Source organism: Xyrauchen texanus, chromosome 21, assembly GCF_025860055.1.
Source record: "Xyrauchen texanus isolate HMW12.3.18 chromosome 21, RBS_HiC_50CHRs, whole genome shotgun sequence".
NCBI lineage: Eukaryota > Metazoa > Chordata > Actinopteri > Cypriniformes > Catostomidae > Xyrauchen > Xyrauchen texanus.
Genome location: NC_068296.1, coordinates 23,657,669 through 23,672,301, shown reverse-complemented (window position 1 = coordinate 23,672,301; position 14,633 = coordinate 23,657,669). Strand labels below are relative to the sequence as shown.

Below are 14,633 nucleotides of genomic sequence, written 5' to 3'. Positions count from 1 at the left end.
TTTTTTTGTTTTCTTCTGCATTCCAAAGTTTAATTATTACTTGAATTTGGGTTCAAATGCATGAAGTCTTTTGAGAGTGAGACTTAATTAATTAGTATTTTAATTATGTATGGCGATATTGTGTGCCTTTTTTGTCATAGTGGTAAACAAATTATAATTGTGTTCCATTTTACAGTTTCACAATAGAAAAGTACTGTGCCTATTTTCTGACCATTTGAATGAGACCTAATCAGGTAAAGCATTAGCTTAGTATTTGGGCATAATAAAAAGGATCATCACAATTCTGATTTTTTTTTTTTTTTCAATTAAATAAAATAATGAACATTAATAACTATATCACTGTCTTTTTATGCAGTATGTAATTGTACTCTTGTCTCCCTGTAGTTTGGAAAGTCGCCTTGAATTAAATAGAGCAACTGTAGAAACCAACAGCTGGATGTCACCATGACTCTGATCCTGATGCACGTCACCCTCTCTGACTGACAGGTCTCTCTGGCAGCAAACTGGCAAAGGTGGACCAGCAGCAGCGTCCCATAAATTATAGATTTGGAGATTACAAAACGACAACAAGCCAGGGCACACAGCTTTGATGAAATCAGAGTTCCCCACCTGACCCACCTTACCAATTCAGTTAAGAGCTGTAATTGTGAATCTGGCTTAGGTACTGCGACAGAACGTGCATGTACTCCGCTACTGGACAGATGTTAGAAGGAAATCAGATGGAGTGCTGACATATTTTTGGTTGTGTTTTTCATAAATCCAGCTTCTTTTAGGTCATTACTTTCTAAAGCATTTCTCTCCTGAGACCACCCAAACCCTTTTTTTGTGCTTTCTATCGTTAAATACGTTTCTTAAATTTTTTTGTATTGAATTTTTATCCAGTTTTTATTATGCAGTGAGCTGGAAAGGGTCAAAGTGATCAAACTATCAAACCAACTTTTTGACTGTTAAATGTCCTAAATTGGAACGTACAGAGAGCGAAGAGCATTAAAGAGAGAACACTAAAGGCTGGATACCTACTGGATAAGTAAATACAGAGGATGAGAGTGGAGAGAATGTTTGGAAAGAGTTGTAGAATTTAAATGAAAGCTTTATTCAAGATGCGTAGAAAAGTCCTTAACCACAAGCCATCGAGGCAACTCCACCCTTTTCCTCCAGTGTCCGCAGAGTTTCATCTCGGCACAGTTGCTAGCTAGACGGAATGTACGGAAGCAGACAAACAGGATTACAGAGTCACACTCCAACAAACCTCAACTCATAGAGAACCGTAATGGCACAGGCACGGATGACAGCCTTGCTTGTCTGGCACTGAGATGTCAAAACCACAGAGGGGGCTATTCCTCCAACTGTCACTGCATGGAGAGTAGAACACATCACAAGTACGCCTACAAGCAGACAGATTTTTAGAGGTGAAAGACTGGTGTGTTTCAACTGTGGCAGTTCCAAGATGTACCAATCTGGAGGTGATCCCACTGGGTATCACGGAGAGAACTAAAATTGAGAGCTGTAAAAGGATCCACGGTAGACTTGTGACACATTGAAAGGAGGAGACTGACATATGGAGATAGCAGCAGTGGTGCTTCACAGACACTAGTTTTTGTGTGATTCACAGAAAGATTAAGTTGTTTTGTTTCTTTTGAAGCCTCTGTCTTCAAAGTCCAGACTCCAGACTGAGCAAGGTGGCAGGGGCAGGTTTATGGCAGTGGGGCGGGCGCATGCCGTCTGTGCCTCAGCAGCGAGAGGGACGCTTGGGGTTTGGCTTGGGTTGGGTCTGGGCTGCAGGGTCTCAGAGGACAGGCGAGCCGAGGCCCTGGGTACCAGCTGGAGCTGGAGCTATGGCTGTTGCTGCTGCAGGTGAACGAGGAGCTCGACGATGCTCCATGCGGGTCTGTGTGCTCTTGGGATCCCTGGCCCTCCTCTTTATCACCTCACTCTTTTTCTCCTTCTCACTGAGAGGAGGAGCTGGCCTGCCTTACCTGGAATCCATGGGATGGGAAGAGTCACACAGGGTTAAGCTTGTGCCCAGCTACACTGGTTCCCACCGGGTGAATCCTGCCGAGAGCACCCAACAGAAGACATGTGCCTGTGCGCGGTGTGTGGGCGACCCGGGTGTCTCCGACTGGTTCGATGAGAGCTATGACCCAGATGTCTTGCCTGTGTGGACACGGGACAACATTCAGCTGCCTTCAGATGTATATTACTGGTGGGTGGTAAGTAATCCCTTAGTAATACTCAATATTACTTTTAGCATTACATTGTGTCCACACCAGAAGCAGTAATGTGACATATAGAAATCTGATTTATGGCCATATATGAACTTATACAGTACTATGTGAAATTCTAAGGCACATAAAAAGTTTCTCAAAAACAATTGACTTAAGATGGCTATTTTATATCTTCTGCTTTAGTGTAATGAGCAGTGCAATGCATAAAATCAACCAGATATGTGCCAGGAGCTTCAGTTGATGTTCACATCAACCATCAGAATAGGGAAAAATTTGATCGTTTGTTTGATTGTTGGTGCCAGAATGGTTGGTTTGAGTATTTCTGTAGCTGCTGATCTCCTGGGATTTTCACACACAACAGTCTCTAGAATTTACTCCGAATGGTGCCAAAAACAAAAAACATACAGTGAGCGGCAGTTCTGCAGACGGAAACACATTGTTGATGAGAGAGGTCAATGGAGAATGGCCAGACTGGTTTGAGCAGACAGAAAGTCTACGGTAACTCAGATAATCACTCTGTACAATTGAAATGAGCAGAATAGAATCTCAGAATGCACAACACGCCGGACCTTGAGGCGGATGGGCTACAACAGCAGAAGACCACGTCGGGCACTTTATTAGGACCATAGTGTTTTTAATAAAGTGCTCAGTGAGTGTAGTTACAGTACACTTTTCAAATTCCACTATTATCTGGGGAAATAGGTTACTATATGAAAACAGCCCTTTTTGTAATATTTAGCTTTGATTATAGCGCGCATTCATCGTGGTATTGTTTCGACAACCTTATGCAACATCACATCATTTATTTCCATTCAGAGTTAATATATGTCCGAGATCTTGTATTGATGACGGGAGAGTTGAACCACTCTGAAAAGTCTTCTCCAGCACATACCAAAGACTTTCAATGGGGTTAAGGTCAGGACTGTATGGTGGCCAATTAATGTGTGAAAATGATTCCTCATGGTTCATGAAACACTCTTCACAAATTGATGAATCTTGGCATTGTTGTCTTGGTATATGCCCGTGCCGTCAGGGAAGAAAAAATCCATTGATGGGATAACCTGGTCATTCAGTACATTCAGGTAGTCAGCTGACTTTGTTTTATTGCCACATAATGTTTCTGAGCCTAGACCAGACCAAGCAAAGATACCCCAGATCATAACACTGACTCCAGAGGCTTGTACAGTGGGCACTATGCATGACGGGTGCATCACTTCATGGGCTTCCCTTCTTACCTTGATGTGCCCATCACTTTGGGATAGGGTAAATCTGGACTCATCAGACCACATGACCTTTTTCCATTGCTCCACAGTCTAATCTTTATGCTCCTTAGCAAATTGAAGTCGTTTTTTCCATTTGGCCTCACTAACTAAGTTCTCGTCACATTGTGCGTGTAAAAATGCTCTTACTCTCACTAATAAACATCACTGTGAGATCTACTGTTGATTTTTTTTTTTATGTGACTTCACCAAACCTTTTATTGTTCTCCGGTCACAATCATTCATCATTTTTCAGAATACATTTCTTCCACGAAGCTGACGGTTCACCACTATCCTTCCAGGTTTTAATAATGCGTTGGACAGTTCTTAACCCAATTCCAGTGATTTCAGCAATCGCCTTAGTTGTTTTCTTTGCTTGATGCAGGTCAATAATTTGCCCCTTTTGAAACATAGTAACATCTTTTCCACGACCACAAGATATGTTTTCTGACATGTTTGTTTAAGAAATGAGAAGCTACACGCCGCATCAGTTAGGGTTAAAAGAATTGTTGCCAGCTGAAACATATTAATCACTGCAATAATGATCCAATCATAGGCTCTTAAATATCTGGTTATTTAAATCCAATTCTTTTGGCCAGGCAGTGTATATTGCCTTGTATCAGATTTCTTAATTGTAAGGTGTCTTTCAATGTAAATCTGAGTTTTTGTCATAATCAAACATGACCTTGATAAGCAACAAATGGCAGGACATTTTGTCATTGTTTCACTTGGTTTCCATTTCTGTAGCATTGCTCTGGGTAGCCCGCCTACTGTGACATCTCATTTGTCCAAAATCCCACTCATAACTGTAAATTAATCATCAAATTTCTCTGACTGGCTGTGATTGTGTCACATTGTGCAACAGTATCATGCTCAGCTTGGATAGACAATTTGCTTATCCTTGTAAACATGTTTTGAACCTGGTTTGGGCAAAGTGTGAGGAATCCTTTTACTTGTGGTTGTGGTTATACTATTATTAGACTTTGTTGTGGTTAGATTTTATGAAATGCTTTTTGCTTCACATAGAACAATTTAAGTATACTTTTAAAATAAAATACACAAAGCACTTTGCAGTGGCTGTAAAATCATAGCATGTGAGATCCTGCTGTACTTTATTAAAAGAGACCTCAGTTTGGGGTGTGTCTCTCCTTTAAAAAATAAAGATTAGGGCTCTGCGAATGTGCTTATGCATCATATTTATGTGACAGGAAGCCAAGAGGCTGTTTTATTAAAGAGAATGTAAGTAATGTCTGAGGAAAAACTAAAACGAATGTGTCAGCTGAAAAGTGTATGTCTGTATTTCTGCCTCAGAGTGAGTTAAATCCAGAGAGGGTGCCTTAGTGTATCAAGCAATGGAAGTGGACAGATTTAAGGAAGAGGTTTGAGGGGATGGTTGCTAGATACAACCACGATGCTAGGGTGTTGTGAGTGGTTGCCTGACTGATCTGAGAGTCATTAGTGCATTGCTATGTGGTTGCTTGTTGATTCCTTACTGTCCCAAGTCAAAAGAGCCCATCCAACTCTCTATGATATTCTGGTCCCTAGATATGGTTCGGGTCCTTATTTCAATGTCTTTCAAAGCCTGTTTAATTTTCAACTGGGTGAAAGCTGATGTTGCTGTATTTCATCAACACTGAACCAAAGCAGAATCAGCACTGCCTTTGATACTAATGCTGAGGTGGGTCAGAGCAGACATAATTCAGTCTAGCTTTTATCCAGCTTTGCGTATTTACACAGAATTTTGAGGAAGCGCAGAGCAAAGCGACTGTGTAAAGACTCCTTTTAGGAACCTTGGTTAGACATTGTAATGCATGTATAGTTCTGCCCTGTGATTGGATGGTGTGGAAGAAACAGCACAAACTCTTATTATATTTCAGGACTTCTGCCAGGATGGAGTAAATAACGTCCACTAAATGAGCAAATGTAAAGTGCATTAGCGAAGTAGCACCAACCAAGAATTTGTTTTAATTAGACATACAAACACAATGGCTCCCTCCCTCGATTAGTCTTTGTGTACTGGACTTAGATGGGGCACAGAGTAAAATCACCAGCTGGCATTTGTACAGCCGGTGGGAACATCTGCCAAGAATTATTGAGTCCAGCAGAGAGCTTGTGAACTCTGCCAACCACTGGCTGAGGGGATAGTAAGAGGTAGATAGGAGGGAGATAAATAATAATAAATTATTCATAAATAATATTGTATGTTTATAATCTTATGATAAACACTTTTTTTTTTTTTGTTCTAACTTTGTAAACATGTAATTCTGCTTCTGTTCACTCAACCTCACTTTAAAAAGTCACATTTTATTCCACTAGGTGGTAGAAAGCACTAGATTTTTTTTTTTTCCTCATCACATTCCATCAAAATATACAGATCTGAAATTTAGGTGGCGCTCTGTAGGTGGTCCTCACAGATGTGCTCGTCCATAGACATAATATGTTATAATTTGTTCTTTCATTTAATATCTTAGTAAATGGTAGAAAATTGTAAAAATGTCTTATATATATATATATATATATATATATATATATATATATATATATATATATATATGTATATATATATATGTACACCTATTTAAATATATGTGTACCCACCCATTTTCTGGCTATGCCATTGCTTGACGAGCATGGTTTTCTTTGGTCTGTTTACGTATTTGCAACTGATACTGAAAAGTGATCTCAATACAGAGTTTGATTGCTTTTACACTAACGTGAGAATAGAACGATGATCTACTAACTGATCACTGACCCTAACCCCTAACCCTTTAATTTGTATTTTATGGTTAATGGTTAATTTTTGGTTATTAACCTGTGGCAGGGCGGAGGGCGGGGCCGGGTCGTGATCCTACACACCCGGTCCCGTATTAGGCTAATTGAGCCTCCGTGAGGGATAAGGGTCGACTGCAGAGGATCGTGCGGAGAGAGAGATCGTTTACGGACATGTCCGTCATGTGTGTGTTTGTGTTTTAGTTTATCATTAAACTATTATTTATATTGAAAAGCCGGTTCTCGCCTCCTCCTTTCCATTGATCACTTTACACACTCTTATCGAGTTTTTCAAATCAACAAATCCTATCTCCCTACTCTAAACCTAAACCAATACTGTCATAAAAAGCAAATGTTAGATGAAAAACAGATGAGGTTTTGGAGGTTAATGCTCTGTCGATTTTTAAATCAACAAAACCTACTTGCATACCCTAAGCCCTAAACCTACTGATTGTGTCATAAAAAGCAAATGTGAGAAGAAAAATGCAATTACTGAAGCAACCAGATTATTTTGTGGTGCTTTATAACACTTTTGGCTTTCGGGCAGTATTGCTTAAAATGCTCAAATACGCACATGTTTTTAGAATGTCTTTTTTTTTTTTTTTAGCAGAGAGCTTTGGTGGCTAATTGGCTGCCTGGATGTTTATTTTAGTATGCATATGTGCACAGGCAGGTGTGCAGATGGCTAAAAGTCAGAAGGTAACTGCCGAACATTATGTTAATTTCTTTCTTTCCCTCTCTCTTTTTCCCTCTCTCCCCATCCCTCTGGGCACCATGCAGATGTTGCAGCCTCAATTCAAACCCCACAATATCCAGCAAGTTCTACAGAAGCTATTCCAGGTAATTCCAGGCCGTTCCCCATATGGTTCGTGGGACCCTGCTCGCTGTCTACGCTGTGCCGTGGTGGGAAACTCGGGCAACCTTCGTGGGGCAGGTTATGGTCCAATGATTGATGGCCATGACTTCATCATGAGGTGAAAGAAAGTCTTGAAATTGTACTGGGAAAATAAAGTAGGGAAAGAAAATGGTCATTTGTGGTAGTGTTCCAAATTCATACAGCATTTCCACAGTCATTGAAAAACAGATATTCAGAAAGAGTGTTGGGTAAAAATTTCTCTATAAGACATGATGTATGTTTTATGAGCCAACAGTCCTTTAGAGTCAATTATGTTGCATTAATTAGGCAAACCAGTTCACAAATTGTTCCAAATGATTCTTTTGCACATTGATCTGAACCATAAGGATATTTAAAAATCCTTGAAGTCATATACATTCGTTGATGAAAATGTGTGGGAACCCAGTTCATATATGAGATTATATAAATGGTATATAAAAAAAATATTGAATCCGAATCTATTGTTGTTTTGAAACGGCTAAGAAACATGAATTAAATGCCCTTTTCTTCAGAATGAGTTTTATTTTCTGGGGTACAAGTCACCGTCAGAGATGGTTGATCGACATTTACAATTGCAGGTTTCAGTTGAATGAACATTGCAAAGGGCAAATTGTGCATATCGCAGCTAAAAGAAAGAAGTACAGTAATGACCTGGGGGAGACACCGAAGGATGGTGTATGTTTCGGTGAGATCAGAGACCGAGAAACCGAAAGAGATGAAGGCATAAATTGAGGTGCTATTTTTAGTGAAGCCTTTATTGATTCAGCTTAGAACTGTTAAAATAATCCCCGTCCTTCTCCGTATCCATCTCTTTGCCCTACAGCAGCTGTCTCTTTATTTGTGTTTAACTGCTGTCAGCTCTCATTTTGGCACTGTTTAATAGATGGGTTAAGTGCTCTCTCTCAGTCAAATGAAGTTGCGAAGACTGTTTATTGGTAAATTGAAATTCGTATTCATTGAAAACATTTCAATACAATATTTTAAATCAGCTAGCATCTTTGTGTTATACCCACTGCCATGCGGCAATGCTTTGGTATAGCATATTGGTGTGAATTTTTTATTAGGAATGAACACGTTCGGTACTGCTAAATGTAAATCATTTAATTTGTCATTCTCTATGCATTTGTTTTTTGCCATTTATTTCACTATTGATTTTGTGTTGAGTATAGTGGACATTTTTTAGACAAACAATGGGGTCCAAAAGTCTGAGACCACTAGTGAATGTTTCTATTTTGCATTTTTGTAACGTTATATAAACATTTGAAGACAAATAATATTATCAGCATAACAATTAGTGTGTCCCCCATTTACCTTAATGACCGAATGCACTCTAACTGGCATTACTTGTACAAAGGAATTAAAATAGAGCAGAATCTTACATATTTCTTCTTTTTTTTCATATTTTCCTGTTATTTATATATATATATATATATGTACCCAGAGAGTGCCAAGAACCTGGCGGCCAATGTTATATATATATATATATAATCCTGAAACAGTATTTCCAGGTTTAAATTGAAAAAAAAAAAAATCACATTTTCAATGCTGTCTCAGACTTTTGGACTCTACTGCATGTATATTATGTTGTTTCCAACTGTGCTAAATGCTACAAGAGAGCTGCCTTACTTGCAGTTTTATAAACAAAGTTTTCATTATAAATCTGAGGATTGTGCCATGTTCTTTGGTCAGTTTATTAGACATTGATGATATTGGGGGGCGACACTGGTTTGTTTTGAGATTTGATTGGTAAATCTTTTCCCTTGCTTTAAGAGAAGCTTTGAATCTTAAGAAGATAAAGAGAGAGATGCATGTACATTTGATTTTGTGCATTTAAATCTCTAGGACTATTAGATCTAAAGCGTTGTTAAATCCTGATGCCTGAGACACTTACATAAACATAATTTCTTAGAGATGTAAGGTACTGTAGTTCTCTGGGTTTGAGTGAATAGATGCAAAATATAGGTAGAGAATGAGAGCGTTTTGTTGAGAGAACATGAGTGGGTGAAATCTGACATTCATCAAAGCAACAGATGTATATTTTCGATAGAAAGCCATACATGAAGTTGAATGCCATTTTTCTATTGGTTCAGGGTTTGTTTCAGTGGAATGCATGTCATGCTCTCAGAACTTGTTTCCAAGAAGTGAGGGAATATGCTCACTGTCTAAATCACTCGGGGTCTGTGTGTTCCAGGATAAATCTGGCTCCTACTGTAGGCTATGAAGAAGATGCAGGCAGTCGAACCACACACCACTTCATGTACCCAGAGAGTGCCAAGAACCTGGCGGCCAATGTTAGCTTTGTGCTGGTGCCATTCAAGACTCTTGACCTATTGTGGATCACCAGTGCCCTCTCCACCGGCCAGATCCGCTTGTGAGAAGAGTAACACTGACACAAAGATGAAAGAAAAACAGCTACACATAGATTTTTTTCCTTACCCACAATCTCTCTCATCTTTTGTCACCTTGACGTGGTCAAAATTGCATAACTGGTGATTTGTTGTAGAGCAAATTTGGGCCCACATATAAGATTCTACCTTCTGAAATGCACACAGTGACAATGGCCATTTTTGTGAGTGTCAGTTGTGGGAGTGAATCCCCAATATTATCGTTCCATGCATGTACAGAATACAGAAGTTGCTCCTAAAACTGCAGTGGTTGACGGTGATAACTAGAGCATATCACTGGCGTCTCACAACTATTAAGGAGAAACATGGATGCCAACAGCTTAAAGGGAAAGTTCACCCAAAAATGAAAATTCTCTCATCATTTACATTTATGCATTTGGCAGATGCTTTTATCCAAAGCAACTTACAGTGCACTTATTACAGGGACAATCCCCCCGGAGCAACCTGGAGTTAAGTGCCTTGCTCAAGGACACAATGGTGGTGGCTGTGGGGTTTGAACCAGTGTCCTTCTGATTACAAGATTACCAGTTATGTGCTTAGACCACTACACCACCACCACTCCCATTTACTCACTCTCATGCCATTCCAGATGTGTATGACTTTATTTCTTCTGCAGAACATGAAGATTTCTTCATACATTTCTTGCTGAACACAAATGAAGATTTTTAGAAATAATCTCTGGAGGTTCATAAAATGAAAGTGAATGGTGGCCAGAACTTTGAAGCTCCAAATAGCACATAAAGGCAGCATAATATCCAGTGGTTAAATCTATATCTTCATAAGTGATATGGATTTAACCAATGGAATTGTGTGGATTAAGTTTTAATGCTGTCTTCGTGTTTTTTGGGACTTCAAAGTTCTGGCCACCATTTACTTGCATTGTATGGACCTACAGAGATTAGATATATTTCTAAAAATCTTAATTTGTGTTCATACACATCTTGGATGGCATGAGGGTGAGTAACTGATGAGAGATTTTTCATTTTTGAGGGAACTATTCCTTTAACCTGTTGGGTTCTAGATACAAACCAAAGTTATATTAGTGGCTGGCAGAGTTTTGTGTTTTATGCTGATTGGGATCACTGCTTTAACAAATAGTTAATATCAATTCAGTACACATTAATTTTTCACTTTATTTGGAATGCTTCCAATACGGTGCAGTCTTTAAATGTCAGTATTGCTTATATTTAACATATACTAAATAATAGGATTAAATCAAAATAATAATAGAAATACAATAATAGATACTGGATTTAATAATTCACTTTCAGTAGTGAATTCTGTTATAGAATGTCACTCTTGCAAATAACTGAACTCTTTGTGATACAGAATAGGATAGTGACAAACACAAAAGAGGAGTGGTAATTAAACATTCCTTCATTCTGTCCATAAACACACTGCAGTGTTCAACTATATTCTCCGCTTCACTAAGAAACATTTGAAAGTCAGTAACAGTTCAGCTCACAGGTCTTTAAGAAAAGAAAAATAGTAGTCTGAAATGGGAATACTTATTCTTCCTGTCTCACTCTTTCTCAGTACTTACGCTCCAGTGAAGCAGTTTCTGCGCGTGGACAAAGACAAGGTAATATATTGTATTCTCATCCCATCTCACACCTTAGTTTCCCCCAAAATAAAAACTTTTATCCACTCACCCTCATGTTGTTCCAAACCCTCTGTTGTACACAAATGATGTTAGGCAGAATGTTAGCCTCATTCACCATTCACTTTCATTGTATGGAAAAAAGATGCAATGAAAGTGAATGGTGACTAATATTGTGCCTAAGATTTCATTTTTTGTTCCACAGAAGAAAGTAATATGGCTTTGGAACAACATGAGGTTGAGTAAGTGATAACAGAAGTTGAATTTGTGTATTACCTGGGAACAATCTTGTATTAAATCTTTAACTGTGCCTCTGCAAATCTCCTCGTGTATTAAAGGATGTTAATTGGATCCTCATATAATGTCTTGTAGGTGCAGATCTTCAATCCAGCTTTCTTTAAATACATCCATGACCGGTGGACACGCCATCATGGCCGCTACCCTTCCACTGGCATGCTAGTCTTGTTCTTTGCTCTACATGTATGTGATGAGGTAAAATCCAAGGGCAGGATAGCACAATACACTCATATATTCCCAGTCCTTATATGCAAAGAAGTTATTAAATCAGTTTATTGATCCACGCATAATGAAAATGCTATATTTTTATTTTATGTCCTGTAACTGTTGGTCACCATTTCTTTCAAGTTTTTCACTATTTTTAATCTCCATTTTACACTCACTAGTTCATGGTCCTACAGCATGACCAATAAATTTTTTAAATATGTATTCTTTCTATTAATATTTGGTCATAAAAGTTGTTCCTATCTGGCAAAATGTTGTTGAAAATAATTTTAGATGTGCGTCACTGCAGGATGAACTACCTTCACGTACACTCACTGAACACTTTATTAGGAACACCTACTTATTCATGTGATTATCTAATCCGCCAATCATGTGGCAGCAGTGCAGTGCATAAAATCATGCAGATACGGGTCAGGCGCTTCAGTTAATGTTCACATCAACCATCAGAATGGGGAAATTTGAAGCATGGCATGATTGTTGGTGCCAGACGGGATGTTTTGAGTATTTCTGTAACTGCTGAACTCCTGGGATTTTCACGCACAACAGTCTCTAGAATTTACTCAGAATGGTGCCAGTAACAAAAAACAACCAGCGGCAATTCTGTGGACGAAAATGCCTTGTTGATGAGAGAGGTCAATGGAGAATGGCCAGACTGGTTTGAGCTGACAGAAAGGCTACGGTAACTCAGATAACCACTCTGTACAATTGAAGTGAGCAGAATAGAATCTCAGAATGCACAACATGTCGAACCTGAGGCAGATGGGCTACAACAGTAGAAGAACATGTCTGGAATGTATTTATCGTTTGTGAACGAATCTGTCTTTTTGAACTAATCTTTTAAGTGAACAAATCGTTCTCGTTTACCTTCATACTGTGACTCATATTTTTCGTTCATTGACGTCTCTCCCTTTCGAAGTCAATGAGCTCTGCTGCTTTTCATGCCTTTAAAGACTGACTATAGCATGTACCAATAGCATTCGTATACATGCTGTGAAGAAGCGTTTAACCCGCTGAATGACTATGCCCCTTCACTAAAATAGTCATTCATTTGAGTCTGAAGGAGATGAGAGGTGATTCGTGAACAAACTGAATATACTGGTAAGCTCATTTGCGAATGATTAGTGAATAAAGATCTGCTAAACGACTGTATGAGATGAGGCGTGTGGTTTGTTCAGTTCGGCATGAGTCAATAGCGTTCAGCAAGGAGAGACGGGTGAAATAAGTTTATACAGGTATACGAAAAACACAATCCCCAATTTTTTTATGTATAAAAATGACTGAAGATCATACTGTAAAAATAACATGAATTACAGATGGAAATGTTGTGCTTTGATGCACAGTATAAGATATTTAGGCTTTTCTTAAACTTTTTATTCATCTTATGAGAAGTATGTGTCTAGTAATAATTAAGCCCAGCATTTGACAAAACATAGGTAAAGTAAGACCTGCCATTTGTGGTTTAAAAACTCTATTTTTAAAGTGTCTTTGTACATTTGTACAGATACAAATTCCATCTATCTTCCTAATAAAGTGCTCAGTGAGTGTATGCAATGAAATTCAAAGTAAATATAATCCATACTTGACATTCATTAAAAATATCTTCCAGAGCTTGTTCGTCTGAATGAATTTCCAAGCTCTGTTATTAGTGGTGAATGTTTCTTGGTCTGTCCCCACAGGTGAATGTATTTGGTTTCGGAGCGGACAGCCGGGGAAACTGGCACCACTATTGGGAGCAGAACCGCTATTCTGGAGAGTTCCGTAAAACAGGTGTCCATGATGCAGACTACGAAGCCCAGATCATCGACAAGCTGTCCAAGGCTGGCAAGATCTCAGTCTTTCCTGGAAAATGAATATGGGTACCACTTGTGAAGAGACTGACCAAATGATGAACTAAAACAAACAAAACCACCCATTATCCACTTGACACATTCTGAGTACCTGTTCAGAGTGATCAAGAAGTGATTTTTCATGATCTTATTCCCATTCTGGGCTATCCCGATTGGACAGAAATCGGCAGCATTCCCCATGATGGGGTGGTTTTGAGAGGAGATACCACTAATTTCCGCTGTTCTACCGCAGGCCTACCTCAACCAGGAAAAGTAACTTGACTAGCAAGGGATGCCAATATCTCCTCACCACTAAAGAGCATGTTAGGTATATGTGTTGGGAATAGAATTAACTTGCATTTGACATTTGTTGATTAGTGATGACACAGGAAGTAAAATGCATCAGCCTGTTTGTCGGTTAGCTACTGTATGTGCTTAACGGCATGGCCGGGTAGATAAGTGAGACCAGCTGTATCATAGTACTCTTGTTGTCCTCTGTGGTTCATTAACTAAAAGCTTGGACACAGTGGTGGGTTGTTTCACTTCCGTTATATTATAATGCTCTGCACTGCAGCAGTTAATGCCTCACATCACCAGGTGCATGTGGCTGAGTGGAAGTTTACACGTTCCTACTGTTAAACCAAGCTTTTTGTCTTATTGAATAATTTATGCTTTGGTTGTTAGTGTTTATGAGATGATCATGCTAACAGTTTGCTATGACTCTGCATCACTATGCGCTAGCAGCAATCTGAACATGGATCACTTTTGCTAGTTATGTTGAGCAGGGGTGTAGATTCCAGGGGGGATGGGGGGGGGAGTAACCCCCCACCCCCAACACTAGAATGTTAACTGAACTGAAACCACTGACACAGTCTGATATGAACACATATGAACAAAATATTATGAAATATACGTGGCATAGATTTAGAAACATTCAGAATGATAAATCATGCTGTGGTGATTGTTCTAGAGATAGTAGAGCTTCAATAAAACAAAATGTAACTGTTAATATGCTGGAACAAAGGTTTTAGTGATGGAAAATGAAATGAATATCATATGGCAAAAGCATTGGATGTAGCTGCACTGCAAAAAATGATTTTCTAGACAAGTATTTTTGTCTTGTATTCCTGTC

The 14,633-nt window shown here is 38.9% G+C and overlaps 1 protein-coding gene across 1 annotated transcript; it reads left to right on the top strand.

Moving 5' to 3' along the window:
• Positions 1-1,068: 1,068 nt before the first annotated feature.
• On the top strand, positions 1,069-14,574 carry LOC127661615 (CMP-N-acetylneuraminate-beta-galactosamide-alpha-2,3-sialyltransferase 2-like). The gene is made up of 6 exons (XM_052152401.1): positions 1,069-2,210; positions 7,034-7,227; positions 9,340-9,519; positions 11,090-11,135; positions 11,526-11,645; positions 13,352-14,574. Exons 1-6 carry the CDS (start codon positions 1,716-1,718, stop codon positions 13,523-13,525), a joined length of 1,209 nt encoding a protein of 402 aa, XP_052008361.1. The 5' UTR covers positions 1,069-1,715; the 3' UTR covers positions 13,526-14,574.
• The last annotated feature ends 59 nt before the right edge of the window (positions 14,575-14,633 follow it).